Raw genomic sequence first — 15,484 nt, forward strand, 5'->3', positions numbered from 1 at the left:
TACTGGCAAGGATTGTAAAGGTACAGACTAACGAGTTATCTAAAAATGCCGTATTATAAAGAACGGATCGGGTCTAAACAGCTGTTTGCGTGGCGCCCTAGGCAAATCCTTTTAATATCAGTAATTTCCTCTGATGTATGAATGTTGATCTGCGCCCCACTGCCTCTGTGTGCTCGGGGGGGCTAGCGCCACACTCACCTCGTGCAGGCGGAGCGGTATGTCGGTGACGTTGCCGCGCACGTTGATCTGCCGCTCCAGCAGCACGCGGCGCCCACTGCCTCTGTGTGCTCGGGGGGGCTAGCGCCACACTCACCTCGTGCAGGCGGAGCGGTATGTCGGTGACGTTGCCGCGCACGTTGATCTGCCGCTCCAGCAGCACGCGGCGCGCGGTGGCGGGCGCCAGGCCCAGCAGCGCGGCCGCCGCCTCCACCGCCTCCGTGTCGGAAGGAGCCAGGGCGGTGCGCTCGCCGTCTACATCCTGGAATCATATGGAGGCATATTGTAGACTAGTATCAGTATCTTGCCTCGCTAACTTTTGTTTTTGTTTTCAGTTTAGTTATTCCGGGTGAAAAGGTGCCTTTGTTCCACTTTACCATGCTGAAATACACAACATATAAAAAAATAGTTCATCTGTTTATGAGTAAAAAAGGATAAAAAAACAGACATAGTACAGTGTGTTCAACAGCACTTAACTAGCGGAAAATTAATGCTTTCGTCGCACAGAACATAAAGCACAATAATTCATGTGTGCCTAGGTTTTCCATGCCTCATACTAAGACTACTACACACACCCACACACACGTACCCACAGTCAAACCATATTATTAACATTTGGTTTTGTGGGATGTGTGTAATAGCATAAGTTGTTTTCTTTGAATAAAGATTTATTCTATTATTCTATTCTATTCTATACTAAGCTATAAATCAATCCATAATACCAATGACCACAAAATCCCACCTGAAACTGTATATTCCCGAGCCACAGCACAGCGGCCAACACTTTAAACAGCCCCTCGCACATCTGCGGCGGCACCTGCAGTACAGTCAGCGCGAGCTGCAGCGCCTCTAGCTTGCCCTGCTCCCCCCCGCGCCCCTTGCGCGCCTCCTCGTCCTCTGGCCGAAGGTACTTGTATTGGACGTCGTCTCGTAGGCGTAGTGTTGAGCGGAGCTCTTTGTTGTGCTGGGGATAGAGAGGTTAGGTACAGTGAGATAAAATTGATAATAATATTTGTTTACAGTCTGGAAAATACGTTTTTTTTTGGGGCTGGCAGCTCTTTGGGGTGGCCATGTACTAGACCATGTATTAAGAAAAGTGGCGTCCCTATTATTTTATATACTTTCTGGCCACGCTGTAAAGACAGACATTTGTTCTAGGGGCTTGGTTGTGAAATATTAGGAGTTATGTGATATTTTGCTGCCAAACGAGGACATTATAACATAATTCAGTCTTGTAGAAGGTCCATGTCCGTTTGTCGACTTGGTAGTCTGGTACAGTTAAGATCGATTAATTCTCAGTAACAAAAAGATTATAAAAAAAAACAGAAATGGTTAAATAATAATTAATGACTGTTAAGTTCATCAGAAATAACGAGACCGTGACCACCGTTCAATTTCAAAGTAATTTTAAAAACAGATCAACATCATTATTTGGATCCTGTCAAGCGGAAATAGATAATTGTTGATTATTTTATTTATGCTGCGATACAAATAATGAAGGAATTACTTAAAATGGCTTTTACTTTTCGGAAGCTTTTCGTCCGCCTAAGAAATGTCTGTTCGCTTTTAGGGGCTACCCAGCGGCGCCTTTAAAGATTACCATTTGTACATAGATCACGCGTATAACTACAGCTGTAGTGGTACATGGATTCCACTTCTTTAAATGTCCTGGACTCCTGATACCCCAAGCACATTACCTATATCAAAATACTTGGCATTCCAAGCATTACTATACCTTGGTGCCCTCGAGCAGCTGGTAGAACACGTGGTAGTTGGTCTCGCGCGGCGCGGGCTCCGTGATGCGCGCGCGCTCCAGCAGGAAGTGCCGCAGCTCCCGTCCAGACGCACCTCCACGAACTAACACTATCATCGCTCTTATAACTACTTCTTCAAATGTCCTGGTCTCCTGGTACATCAAGCTAGTTATGGGACCATACGTACCAAGGACTATCATCGCTCTTATAACTACTTCTTATAATGGCCTGGACTCCTGGTATCTTAAGCAAGTTATCTATATTGAATTTCATACCTTTGTGTCCTCAATGGATTCCCGAGCCGCAGTATGTATAATAGGTCTTATAACTACAGCTATTAAACGGTATAACGCTTCTACCTCTTTGAATGTCCTGCACTCCTGGTACATTAAGCAAGTTACCTATATCAAAATACTTGGCATACCTTGGTGCCCTCGAGCAGCTGGTAGAACACGTGGTAGTTGGTCTCGCGGGGCGCGGGCTCCGTGATGCGCGCCCGCTCCAGCAGGAAGTGCCGCAGCACGGCGCCGCGGATGCCGCCGCGCCCGTCCAGACGCACCTCGACGAACTTGCCGAAACGGGACGAGTTGTCGTTGCGGACCGTCTTTGCGTTGCCTGGAAGTGTTCGTTTTGTTAGAGTCTGGTGATTTTCACGAGTATCTGCGTTATGATATTTGATCAAGAGTTTACGTATAGAATGTCTCGAAACGTAATATAACATATTGCATCTTTGCCATTTACAATATAACAATACTTTTGGCATAAAGTCATAATAGCAGTTAAAGTACCTTCTGTGGATACGGTTTCTTTCAAACATAATTATTATTCACGTCCCAAAGAAGCTTATGATGATGATAATTGCGTCTTCAAGATCTTTTCAACGAAATGTCATAATAAAATGTACCTATATCTACATTTAGTCAGGGAAATATGAACACACTGGGTTAGAGAAACCAAAAAAGGAGACTGGAACAGTACATAAGTACCTAACTATTTATGTCCCAGGAAGGAAGAGTAAACTATAAAAAGATCGATACGATTTATAGCTTTTAAAATAGCATCACAGTGCCTAACGTTGCAGCTAATGACTTTAAAAATAAACTAAACGCATGGCGTCCTATGTAAAACTAGTATTACAAAACTCTAGACGACCAAAAGAACGATACCAAATTAAACTGCAACGTGCATCAACGCAAATGTGACACCTCAAACGAACAAAACATTTTTTTTCATCCAACTGGTCAATAACAAAACAGTATTTCTTTCAGCCACTAATGATATCAACAATCTTGCAAATATTTCTGGCCACTTACAAAAACAAAAGAATTAAGAAGAAAAACCCTTACCGAACGCTTCGAGCACGGTATTAGCTTCTAGAATTTGCTGCTCCGCCCAGGACGCCTGCCCGCCGGCCGCACACAGGTACTGAAGGATCAGTTTCGTGGTTTCTGTCTTACCAGCTCCACTTTCCCCCGATATTACCACTGATTGGTTCTTTTCGCCGTTCTGAAAAGTAAAAATGTGTCAACCATAACCCAATATACAGCCAAATTGTGATAGACTGCCCAGTGTATTTAGTGTTTTGTTTGAGTTAGGTATACTTACTATTTAAGTACATACATAGGGGTGTAATATTTCCCATATTGTTATCAACGCCAACAATACGCGTAAAGGTGTGAGAATTCCATTCAATGGGTATCCATGTCTCTTACGCCGCCGATACACAATTCGGCTGGTGCCGTGTGGGCGTTCACTTAACAATAACTTTGTCCCATGACTTTTAATCGCTCGCACCTTTACGTGACTGTTGAGGTTATTGCCACTGAGTATCTTTTTGAAAAGTCCAGTAACATTTAAAAGGGCAAGTTAATGTGAATGTGCTATTACACATACTACAAGACACATTAGAACTTAATATTGTTCGAACAACGTGTGGGTGTTTCACGTGTGCTTGTAGAAAATGTCTTATTATGATCTGTTTGTCACTCAAACAATAGACAGACAAATAGACAGCCTCGACACCAGTCCACCATTCGATTTTTTATTAATCATTATGTACCTATATAAATGACCTACTCAGTATGACAGTTTTTTGTGTTATACTCATTCCAAAACTGCTAATAATTGTATTGGCTAGTGCTAGTAGTAAAAGTAGAGAATAGCTTACCGTTAACGAGGAGTAGGCAGACTCGGCCAAGGCAAATACATGCGGTGGCAGGGTACCAAACGCCTTCCCGCGGTACTCCAGCATCGTATCCTGAAATTTATTAAAAATATATTAGTTATTTTAAGCTTCTTAGCATCTCGTGTCACTAGAGAGTCACCGTACGAAAGGATTAGCCAGTCAGAATAGCGTCGCCAAGGAACCCTTAGCTTGGGTTAGATGTGTCTAGCTAGAGTAACGACCTCAATCAGCAAGCAGCCGGTGAAATGACGGTGGACTTAGTATTAGAAAAAATACGATGAAGAAATTGAAGAATGGTTAGATCAGAGTGTTGGAAGTAATTTTTTGGTACAAATAAAATTGGACTTATTTGACAAGCGGGCCATTCTACAATAGGTACAAATCTTTGAATAACTATTCAACTGTGCTGCCGCATACTACAGACTCACAAAACACTCACCATGCCATAGCACCCCAGCTCCTTATAAGGGTTGACGGCCACCAGTATCGACCCCGTGTAGGTATACACCAGGTCGTACTTGTACCGGCGGCGCAGGTTGTCGTTGATGGCCTGCTCCGTGATGTGCGGCATCATGGTCATGTCGGGCACGCCGGCCGCCTCGTCGTCCCGCTCCTCCATGCTGGCTGCTGGGGAGAGGAAGAGAGATGAGTGGTGTTTGGTGGATTACGTGAAATAGAGGGGGTTGTCTAGGAATATTCGCAAGAAGTATGCTGAATTGTTCATCAACATCAGGCTTTTGACGCCCACTGTGGGATATAATTTTAATTCAATCACGAACACTCTTTTTTTTAGATGGTTTGATATATTGAATAAAGGTCTTTAACAAAGCAAATTGGTATTTAAACAAAACATATTATTTCAAGGATACACAGGGACAGGAAAATATATTACGTAACTTATTTTCCATGAAATTTCTTCTGCAATTTCCAAATGTTACATCACATGTTTTTCCCCCGAAGTCGCAAGGTTGAGTATAATCCATACCGGCCCAACCCATTCACAGAAAACAACTGTGAAGGACTCATCAAAACATCAAATAACATCCATAAAATAATAACCTTTAATATGATTCAATATCATCCCCAACAGCACCCACGCTCTGCTAATTACAATTCTACGCTATTTCTAATAAGGTTGAGAGTCGCCTATTCAACTGGGCCCCTAACACTGTGCTTTGATCGTTTCCATATCGTTTTGTATCGAGTTACATTCATCTTGATTCTGACTTATCACCCCGAGGGGGGAGCTAAGACGATGTTATCAGATATTTAGTGCACTGAGCTGTGCCTGATTTTATTAATAAACGGCGATGATTTGTAACATTGTTAAATTGTGTTGTGCGATGGCATGCAATGAAACGTGGTGAATGGAATTTTCAATATAGGCTCCGTAGCACCATATTCCAAACATACTGGGGATGTTTTGCCGATATTCTATCATGGAGCTCCAAATTTCTCAGAGGCTTTTTATTAAAGGGTAGCTTTTAAAAAGTTGCTTATAATTTTAGGCTCTCATTTAATTTCGTAAGGTTAAATTACTTCATTTAACTTTACGAAATTAAATGAGAGCCTGCGAGTTGGGATTGATAAATTTTAAGACAGACAGAACTAACTCAATATTTTTTCCCAAGCCATCAAAAACTAGGGCCCAGAATACCTACCAGCCGTTTAAGGAAACACATGATTTGTATCCTAGAGAACTAATGGTAAACAAAGGCTTTAAATGTAGAGTCTGTAAGTTTAAATCAAAGCAGATTCATTCAGTCATTTGGCTATCTCCGCACCGCGCGGCTCCCAGGGTCGCGATTTGCAAGTTATCTACAACGGAAATATCACTTGTGCATAACTACGTCACTTAGCAAGTTGGCACCCCTCGCCGCATCCTACTTAAGCTCATTAGTGTTAGCTATAGCCCTAGTGGTGCAGGGTGACCATACGTCCATTGCAACCATAGATAATACACAGGTACAGTAGACAGTTTTAGCATTTTACTGCTCCGCTAATAATGTCAGCTTTTCAACAAATAAACAGAAATTTGGCAAAAAGCTAAAATCAGCGGTCTGAAAGTCTGAAAATACCTAAAGGTTTGTTTTTGCTAACCATAAGCAATCAGCTAGGTAGGTATATTACATTGAGTAGGTATTTAATTTAATTAAGTAGGTATGTTGCTAATTAATAAACACTAGGTACTAAATAATTGGAAATGAAGGACTAATAAAATTATGGAGACTACAGGAATTTATTTAATTACTTTGCAAAACAATTCAGTTCATTTAAACCAAATAAGTAACAGGAAAACTCAATTTAATCTGGGACAAAATTAATTCTACAGTACAACGTGGAGTCGTGGACAGGGTTTCTCGATGAATTAATTCGATTTACATTCGAATAAGAGTTTTTTTTTTATCGAACTAGAACCGGCCAGTACGAATGCGGAATGGCTGGAAAAGGCAAAGCTAGCGCTCACTGCAGTCGCTGCCAATCAGCCGGTGACGAAACTTCCGCCCTCCAGCTGGATGCCAATCGATAAGCGGTTTTTATTTTATGGAGTGCGTGCCTGGCTTTACAATTACAATGTAGGTATTGTTACTATTGATAACAAATAATGATTAATGACTGATAGGCTTTTTGGGAGCATTTCCTCTATCGTTATGTAAATGCAGCTAAACCATAGTAAGGAGTCGAGTTCCTTTTCTAACTAGTAGATTAGTCTATGGTGTAAACGATCCACCGTTAATTTCTTTCTATGAAAAGTAGGTAATAAAAGTAAAACATCTAAAGAAACATATTGTTTATAGAACAATACGTCGTAATGTGATCAATACAACCGCTTATGATTGAAAAGACATTGAAATTGATTGCGATTGTATTCGTAATTGGAAGATATTGGGCGGCATCTACGCTTTGCATTCAAATTGATTTCGGCCTCAGATCTATTGATCAACGGGTTTTATTACATAGTGTTTGCTTTTCCGCGCGAGCCTCTCATTGGTTTGTTGTGGGATTTCCTGGATAATATGTGGCCATATTTTTTATGATAAAGGTAAAACCCAAAAACCAAATCGACGGTGGCAAGGTTTAAAAAAAAATATGTAATTTTCTAAAAAAAGGTCTGTAGTTATTTTTGCCTATATTATTGTGTCTGCCCTTTCATATGCCCGTAAGGACTGGGAAATAGCCATAGAAATAGAACACCTAATTGTATAAAAACTCAAATTCGCAAGGAAAAGGTCTTCCAAAACGAATTCATTCATTCCGTTTTGGGGTAGCCGCTGTGTGGAGAGTTTCCCCCATCGCGTGGCGGGCACATTTAATTCATTTGACACACACACACACACACACACATACAGGGGGCCCGAGGGAGTGGTTCTCTAGGTGGTGTCGCACCATCACCCACGCGCTAGGGCTAAAGAAACAAATGAAAAACAGCCGTTTCGGAATGTCTAGGGATTTGAAAAATAAATAAACGGTTATAAGTACACGAGTACTTAAGTACATAAGGACCGAGTGTTGTGGCGCTCCTTGGGAGAGGCCTATGTCCAGCAGTGGATGATTATTGGCTGATTATGATGATGATGAAGTACACGAAATTAAAATCCCAATTGACAATAAATATGTGGGGACATCTCACACACGGCCATCCGATCCCAAACGAGGCAGGGCCTGTCATATGGGTGTCGGACAGCTGATATATCTACACAAATACACATATATATAAATAAATATTATATTGAAAATTTTTTAGGTAAAATGAGGTTTTTGAACGAGTGGTTCACATGTGTCACAGATATACGCTATGTAGAGCCATAGAGCACACATCTTCAGCTAGGGATTAAAAAAGGTCAGAATTGCGGTCTGGAAAATCAAACGTTCCTTGGGCAAACAAATCTAAACCACCGCGGGCAAACGATTCTATTTTTAAACGGCTCTATTACATTTTACACAGCTACCATTGACGGATAATTGAAACGCGGTACTTCGCCGAATCGAGATCAATGATAGCCTGAGAAAGTAAAAGGGAGTGTCATTTATGGGTCATTTGATATAGCCATTGGACCTTTACAAATGGATTGTGATGGATCGGTTAACCCTTTACTTCATACGAAGCCATAAATGGCTCTTGGAATTTAATATTTTATTCTAGCCCAACCAAAAAAAATATTTAAAAAATGATATCGCTATACTTTTAGTCACTTCTTTGTTTATATAAACATATTTTTTTTGTCCATGGTATGTGTCATCTGCGAATATAATCGCACCTTATCCCAGGTGCAATGATTGCTTTCTGTGAATGTGATTTTTCTGAAACTTTGAAATTCTGCAAAAAATATAAAAAGTACGTTGTTGGTAGTAAAAAAAATGTTTTCCTTTTGTGCATACCTTATATTGTCTGGAACTTGTCAATTAATTAATTATTATTAGTTTTATATATCTTATTTTCTCAATTATCTGAGAAAGCCATTTCTGGCTTCCTATGCGTTGAGGCTATAATATTTATGCCAGAAATGGCTTCCTATGCACTCGTACATACTAACTAGATTTTTAACCTATCTTTTCAGAACAAATACTTCGCTTATTTATACCTAAAAAAATACAATACCCGATGTCGACTCCTTACGTAATTTCACTAATGACTTATTTTACAAATTTTAAAATTTACTAATTAACTAAATTTACTTGTATTATTTAAATATATATATATGTTCTGATTTAATAATAATTTGTCACTGATAAATTGCTGATCCGAAAAAAGAGCTGTAATAAAGCAATTCAGGAATTGTGATAGTATTTATTTGCCTCCTGCAGTAGTCCAGCTACCATATCCCAGGATAGATGGCAAGGGAGACTCCTCAATGTTATCAAATGCTAGCAGAACAGACAATCTTACAGGTAGACACGAATCTCCTGGACCATCCCAAAAAAAAACGTTAAACTGTACCTGTAGAGATGAGGACCTGCTTTAGCTGTGTTTGAATTTGATAGAAACAAACAGAATTAACCATTTTTCAATCCAATTATGAAAAGTTTATAGTTTTGGTATGTCTAATCAGAAAATTAATTATATGAAATATTTTCACAAAAACTGATATCTGTCTATGTAGTGCATGGGAAGCCATAAATGGCATAGATATACCAAGTACCAGTGCATACGAAGCCATTTCTGGCTCCTAATTTTTTTTTCTAAAATAAAGTAGCAAAATTTTTTTTCTACTTAAAAATGTTGTTATTGTCCCTTATTAAACGATATTCAAGTAAAAAATATTTTTTATCTCAATCCCTTCATAATTCATGCAGTAGAGGGTTAATTTAAATCAAGGGTTAATTCAATATAAGGGATCATTAATCTCTGTAACATTATCACACTAAATGATTCGGACAGAAATGGACTAACTTGGTCGTTACTGTGGTGAGCTCTTAATCAATTCTGGTCACCATCATATCATTATCATAAAAATAAATGCAGTTTGTATATATTCCTAACAATGTACAGGTTGCTCACGTTTCGGCTTAGTATACCAATTTTACAACACTCTGTATTAGTCTGTATACATATTACATGTGATTTCTATTCTATTCTATTCTATTACATGGTTGAGACTACGGTAAACTATTCCCATCGTTCGTTTAGAAGCCACAACGTGCCCAAATATGATACATAATACGTAATGACAAGCCTGTATTCAATAGGTACTCGGAGACGCGTGTTGTGAAACTTGGAAACATCTATAGACATTTGACTATGGGACCGAAACTAGCTGGAACTAAAACATACTCCAACTTTGGAGGACTGTTTTCTACTATTTAAATAACCATTTTTGTAACAATCGGAGAATTGATGGAGGTGTCTGAGATTCCAATGAGATTCGCTAATTCATTAACGAAAGGAAATTACCTAAGTATCGTCGAAAACGCCCGACATTAATTTATTATTATAACACACTAATACAAAAACACACAGACTCGTGAAACTTATAACGTCTTTTTGCATCTTATTTTAACCCAGACAATAGAGATTACAAAAAAGAGAGGATTAAACTCATATTAAGGGTAGGATTAACAGAATCGAGCCAAGAACAATTCAAACACAAATAAGAGTTGGGAAACTCACTCGCGCCAAACTGTGGCGTGGAAATATTTTGTACATGTTTATCTATGGGGTTCCCCTCATCTCGCCTAATCTTTATTGCCCTAAACTCGTTTCGCATAACTCGTAAGGTCTAAACTTTTTTGGTAGAATCATCACTTCGCCAAGACTTATATAAGACTTATATAAGACTTATAAGACTCGTTTCGTCTAAAACTCTTTTGGTACAAACTTGAAACACCTAAGTCTCGTTTGCTCAAATTGTTCGTATTGGTATAATCTTGTTTCTCCTTATATTATCTTAATTAATACTATATTAAGTATGTTATAAATGTACAAATTGTGGTATTTTTCTCCTACATCCCGAAAATCACGATATTGGATGATCAAAATATCGAAAGTGAATGACCATTTTAATGATTACAAACGCCATTAAACCCCATAGGATCGAAACCTAACGATAGGTGCGACGGCGAGCAAAGCGAGGAGGAGCGTGTTAGGTGCACATTATCGTCAAAAGCAAAGCGGAGCGCAGCGAAGCGGAGCGTTGCGTTTCCCACATAGCGGCCACAATAAAAGGTACCAGTTTGCGCTATGTAGGGAGACGCTCCATCAAAGTTAAAGCCAAACAAATATTATTACTTTGTATAACCTGTGCCATAGCATTATTAGGCTATTCAAGATTTGGCCATACCATTATTAGGCTAAACAAAATTATGCGAAATAACTTTAAAAGAGATTTATGCCATACGATTTTCGGCGTAACGAGACTTTGACCAAACGTTACTATGCAATATGAGATTAGGCAAATAAATCTTCGGCCAAAAAAGGTAGAACCGTTTATCTATGTGTCTGTTAACAATCATGGTGACAACGACTATAATCCAGGATTACCATCAAACTCTTTATAATGGTGTAATTAATGAATTGGACCACATCCAGCCAGGAGTTCCCATCTACTTCAACACCAGAAGACTCTCACTTTTTAAGGGAGGAGGCACAATTTAGATAAAGGTGACAAGGCTGATAATCAGGATTGAGGGTGTCCTGTCCAATGAGCACGAATATAAATGCTGGAGCGTCCTGCCCCATGGGGAGTCACTCTTGACCCTCGCCCCGTCCTGGTTGCTGTGCCAATCTGCTCTGCACTTAGTTGGGATTTGTACCATAAGTATCATCATATTTATAAAATGGCTGTTCATCCCTGTGTGGACCATAAGAAATGTGGCTCAATAGGGTATAATTTATTACAATACGGCCTTACGGCAAGGCCGCTATCTGACAACTTTTCAAAACAACGATGCTCATTGTTTATCATTTATACGTTGCTATAGCTATTTCGCAAAGGAAAAGTGGCTAGAAACTCAGGAGCATTTTTAAGTATAGCATAACGCTTGAAATAAATAGGTACTCACGATACCCAGTTATATTGAATCCCTACGGCGCCTTGGCACAAAGTTTCCCAATGCCCTTGCCAGTGCGGGTAGATAACCTATTTATTAATTCTTTTGGCATGAATACCTAAGTTGGGTCTCGAGAGATTTAACTCAACAAGTGAGGCTCGATGTTGAAGAGCTGTCTGGAAAATACGTACCGGCAAAATAAAATTATTGGCAACTAAAAAGATGTTTATGATATCTATTTAGTAAACAAAATGTAGGTATTTCTTTTCAGGATTTTGTTAATGTTTTAGACTGTTTGAGACTATTTCAAATGTACATAGAACATATAACAGCTGAAAAGTAATAAAATAGAGGCAAGGGACAAACTGATAACGGTAGCAGCTGCATTAGCAAGATCAAGGTGGATTTATTTACGGCTTATCTTTATCTACGTTCCTAAACAAGGACCTAAATCAAAAACACACAGCTATCTCGAACTAAGATTTATCGATAAGTTATCGGGTCTCGCAACCTCACGAGATAAAAATAAACAAAAGCGCGTAAAGATACAAATTATTCGCCGAAGCGCGTGGGAGGACCCGCCCAGTTAGTGCACTCAAAGGCAAGAAAAGAAAAATAGAAATAAAATGTAATGTTGTTTTCTAAGAAATGTCCCTTTGACGACCTAGCGTGGGCGCTGGTTTATACGTCGGGCTAGCAGCTAGATTGAGTAATTCTGTGTTTTAGTGCTAGATTTTCGCAAGCACTATTTTAATTACTACACGTATTGCAGTCTATTACATTGAGTAATAGAGATTATGACACCATAAAGTAGTAAATAAATTCCTAAGAACAAACCAGACCACTTTAAACGTTCTACATGTGACTGAAACTGTGATGTGATACAAACCCATTATAAATATATATTCCCTATGAACAAACAGTTCATATAGTTCAGTGCATATCTAAACAAATTTTAATATCGTCCAGAACAAACACACAAAGCCTCATAAAGTAAAAGTTACAAGTCAATCAAGTATGACGCGCACCGCGGGCGGTCGCTAGTAAACCATAAACTTACTACAAGGAAGCGAGAGGTGTTTATAAATTACACTTTGGAGCATATCGTTGCTACAATGTCAAACCGAATTGTTGTTTATAAGCCCTCTATACATTGTGTTGTGAATCAGTTGACTTGAGCTTCATATGATAGGTACAGTCGACAAAAAAGATCAAGACCTATCATCAAACAGTTCCCCCTAAGACTGATAGGTGGAAGTTAGATAAATCAAAGAAAATTTAATCGCTTACAAAGCTGTATTTTTTAATCCCTGTGTTTGCGCTGTTGCTGATGGAGGTATACTTACACAAAGCTTTTTGTAGGTACGAATTTCGACTTTTTGACTGACACAAACTTGTAGGTATAATTCAAATACATTTAGTAAAGCTTCCTTTAAACTTCCTTCCTTCCTTTCGTATTTGTGCAATAAAGTATCAAATAAATAATTAAATAAATAAACTTAAAATACGATCTATGAATTTGGAGGTACTTATATGTATATTTTGCTGACTGTACGCTATACGCTAAAGTGGGTACTAAAGTTGGGTGCAGTTTGATAAAATGGTCTCTTTCAGTGTTTTATGTATGTAAGGGACGTCACTGTCGGAGTAGTGAACTGTAAAAAAGTTAGTTAATGGAAAATACACCATTGACTTTCAAGAACGCGGAATAAAGACAAAGATACATTTATTTGAACACACAACAAGAAAAAAATAAAAGTAAATACAGAACACAATAACATAAAAGGTTGCTGTTCAGTGCGTCAAAAAGGCACCAGCTCAGCATGTGCTGTAGGCAATAAAGTCACAGATTAAGAGGCCTTATGTTATAATCTCTACGGCAGTACCAATAGTCCAATAAACACTCAAATAAACGGACCATAAACATAACTGCCGTACACATACTTTTTGGTGTGAACAAATCTGTTCATGTAATCAGCGAGCCCATCGCATACAAACGCGGCGTAGCGTGAAACTGCTAAGCAGTTCAGCAATGCGTTACTAGAGTAATAAACAAATCTACGCAACGTCAACACTTTTTTTTTTATTTTTTTAAATATTTTATTATCACTCCACAGACTTTATGTCCGTGCCTTTTTGAGAGATCAATATATTGTGAGAGTTTGGTTGTTTTTTATCTTCATAAAACGTCAACACTTCATTTACTTGCTTTAGTATACTTGGTCATAGCTGAAGTGACAAATTTTATTTTGTTATAGTTAAGTAAGTTCTTATTAAAGTTTTTCCAAGGCCTTACGTACGTAGGTACCTCTGTGATAGGTACTACAAATGAATTAATATAGATGTATTAAGGTGTTTTTCAGAAATTTATGTCACATAATAAAATAGATAGCAATATTATTTGTTTACTAATACAATAGGCAACATGTGTAAGCAAGGGTCCTATCCTATACTGATTTTAATAATTATCTTCATAATATAAAAAATAAACTAAATACAAAACAATAAAATCGAATTAAATCCTTATACTATCTCACTCTTACCATAAATTATCCTACTTTAAATTATGTATCTTATGTGTCGGACATCTGTGACCTTACTGACCATAAAATAATTCTACCAAATACATACATAACAATTGATTAGAATGTACATTTCTCACGCTGGTCACGGGAGGGTACCAAGGCATGCGTGTCCCCTGAGAAAGAGAGTCTCCTTTAGGAACCTCCGCCGATGATTACATCTGATTACAATTGTGGACAGCAAGACCCGTGGGACCAGGCAACGTGTGTTTAAGGCATTTGCATAAAAGTGTACAACTAGTACCTACTTACACTTAATATACGACACGTCGCATTCAGTATTCTTTGTATAGTAATTCAAACATTGCCATTTTATCCCGGAATTTCTACGGGAAGTCATATCTGTAAAATAACACCTTCACCTTCTACGATAAATTTGTGATGTCAATTTATGCCTATTTGATAATACTGCGAAGTAATAAACATGATGAGGTTCTAATTAGCTTTATGAGCCGCACTCGAGTTTTACAGCGAGTGGCCAATAAACTTATCAATTTGTTTGGCTAGTCGATTACAGCCATCATGCATATTAATTAAATTAGTTAAAATGTAACCATGTTTACAGAATAAATAATTTTCTTCTGTTTACGTTTTGATGCTAGTAAATATTTTTGTGTGAACGTGATTGAGAACGTATGTAGGTAGATAAAGTACTTAGATAATTATTATGTGAATCTTTTAAATGAGTAAAGAAACTCAACTGCCGTGTTAACATTATGATTATCGTATGTAAATTGACTCACCAATCACCAGTTTATTTATAACACTTCTGGTCCATAATTTTATTTGAAATCTCAATAGACGTGATTACTGATTACTCCCTGTACCTCCTGTAGGTTGACTGGTAGAAAATGCTTTTAGCATTAAGTCCACCTAATTGTACATAACTACTTTTGTATATTGTGCAATGAAGAATAAATAAATAAATAAATAAATAAATTACGCGATAATCATCCCATTGTACAAATTCCTTGTCGAAATGTATTGATCATTTATTGCGTTCGCTATTTAGCTACTGGCAACGAATAACATTATTATTATTTTATTTTCGCAATAGCTTTTTTATACAATAAAGACTGGCTGGTTAGACTAAGACTTTATATTCTAAAAAGATAAAAGACTGTTCCTTTTTCAAAAATGTTGGCACAGGCAGCTCGGACGTGAGGCCACATGATCGAGTCCGTGACGGGGCAAGTCCCGGCGCACGCAGGGACATAAAGGGGGAGGAATGAAAGGCGGGGGGTGGGGAGGGGGACATT

At 38.4% G+C, this 15,484-nt stretch overlaps 1 protein-coding gene across 1 annotated transcript in view; it reads right to left on the bottom strand.

Annotated features, from left to right (window-relative positions):
* Positions 1-15,484, bottom strand: part of LOC105391642 (myosin-I heavy chain) — a 69,694-nt gene that overhangs the window by 25,740 nt on the left and 28,470 nt on the right. The window contains exons 3-8 of the mRNA XM_048630102.1: positions 4,595-4,779; positions 4,138-4,227; positions 3,317-3,476; positions 2,395-2,585; positions 959-1,180; positions 314-478 (exon numbers count right to left, since the gene is read on the bottom strand). Of these exons, the coding sequence (XP_048486059.1) occupies positions 314-478; positions 959-1,180; positions 2,395-2,585; positions 3,317-3,476; positions 4,138-4,227; positions 4,595-4,774 (1,008 nt within the window). The 5' untranslated portion in view covers positions 4,775-4,779. The remainder of the gene's footprint in view (positions 1-313; positions 479-958; positions 1,181-2,394; positions 2,586-3,316; positions 3,477-4,137; positions 4,228-4,594; positions 4,780-15,484) is intronic.

Source organism: Plutella xylostella, chromosome 25 (genome assembly GCF_932276165.1).
Source record: "Plutella xylostella chromosome 25, ilPluXylo3.1, whole genome shotgun sequence".
In the NCBI taxonomy this organism is placed as follows: Eukaryota; Metazoa; Arthropoda; class Insecta; order Lepidoptera; family Plutellidae; genus Plutella; species Plutella xylostella.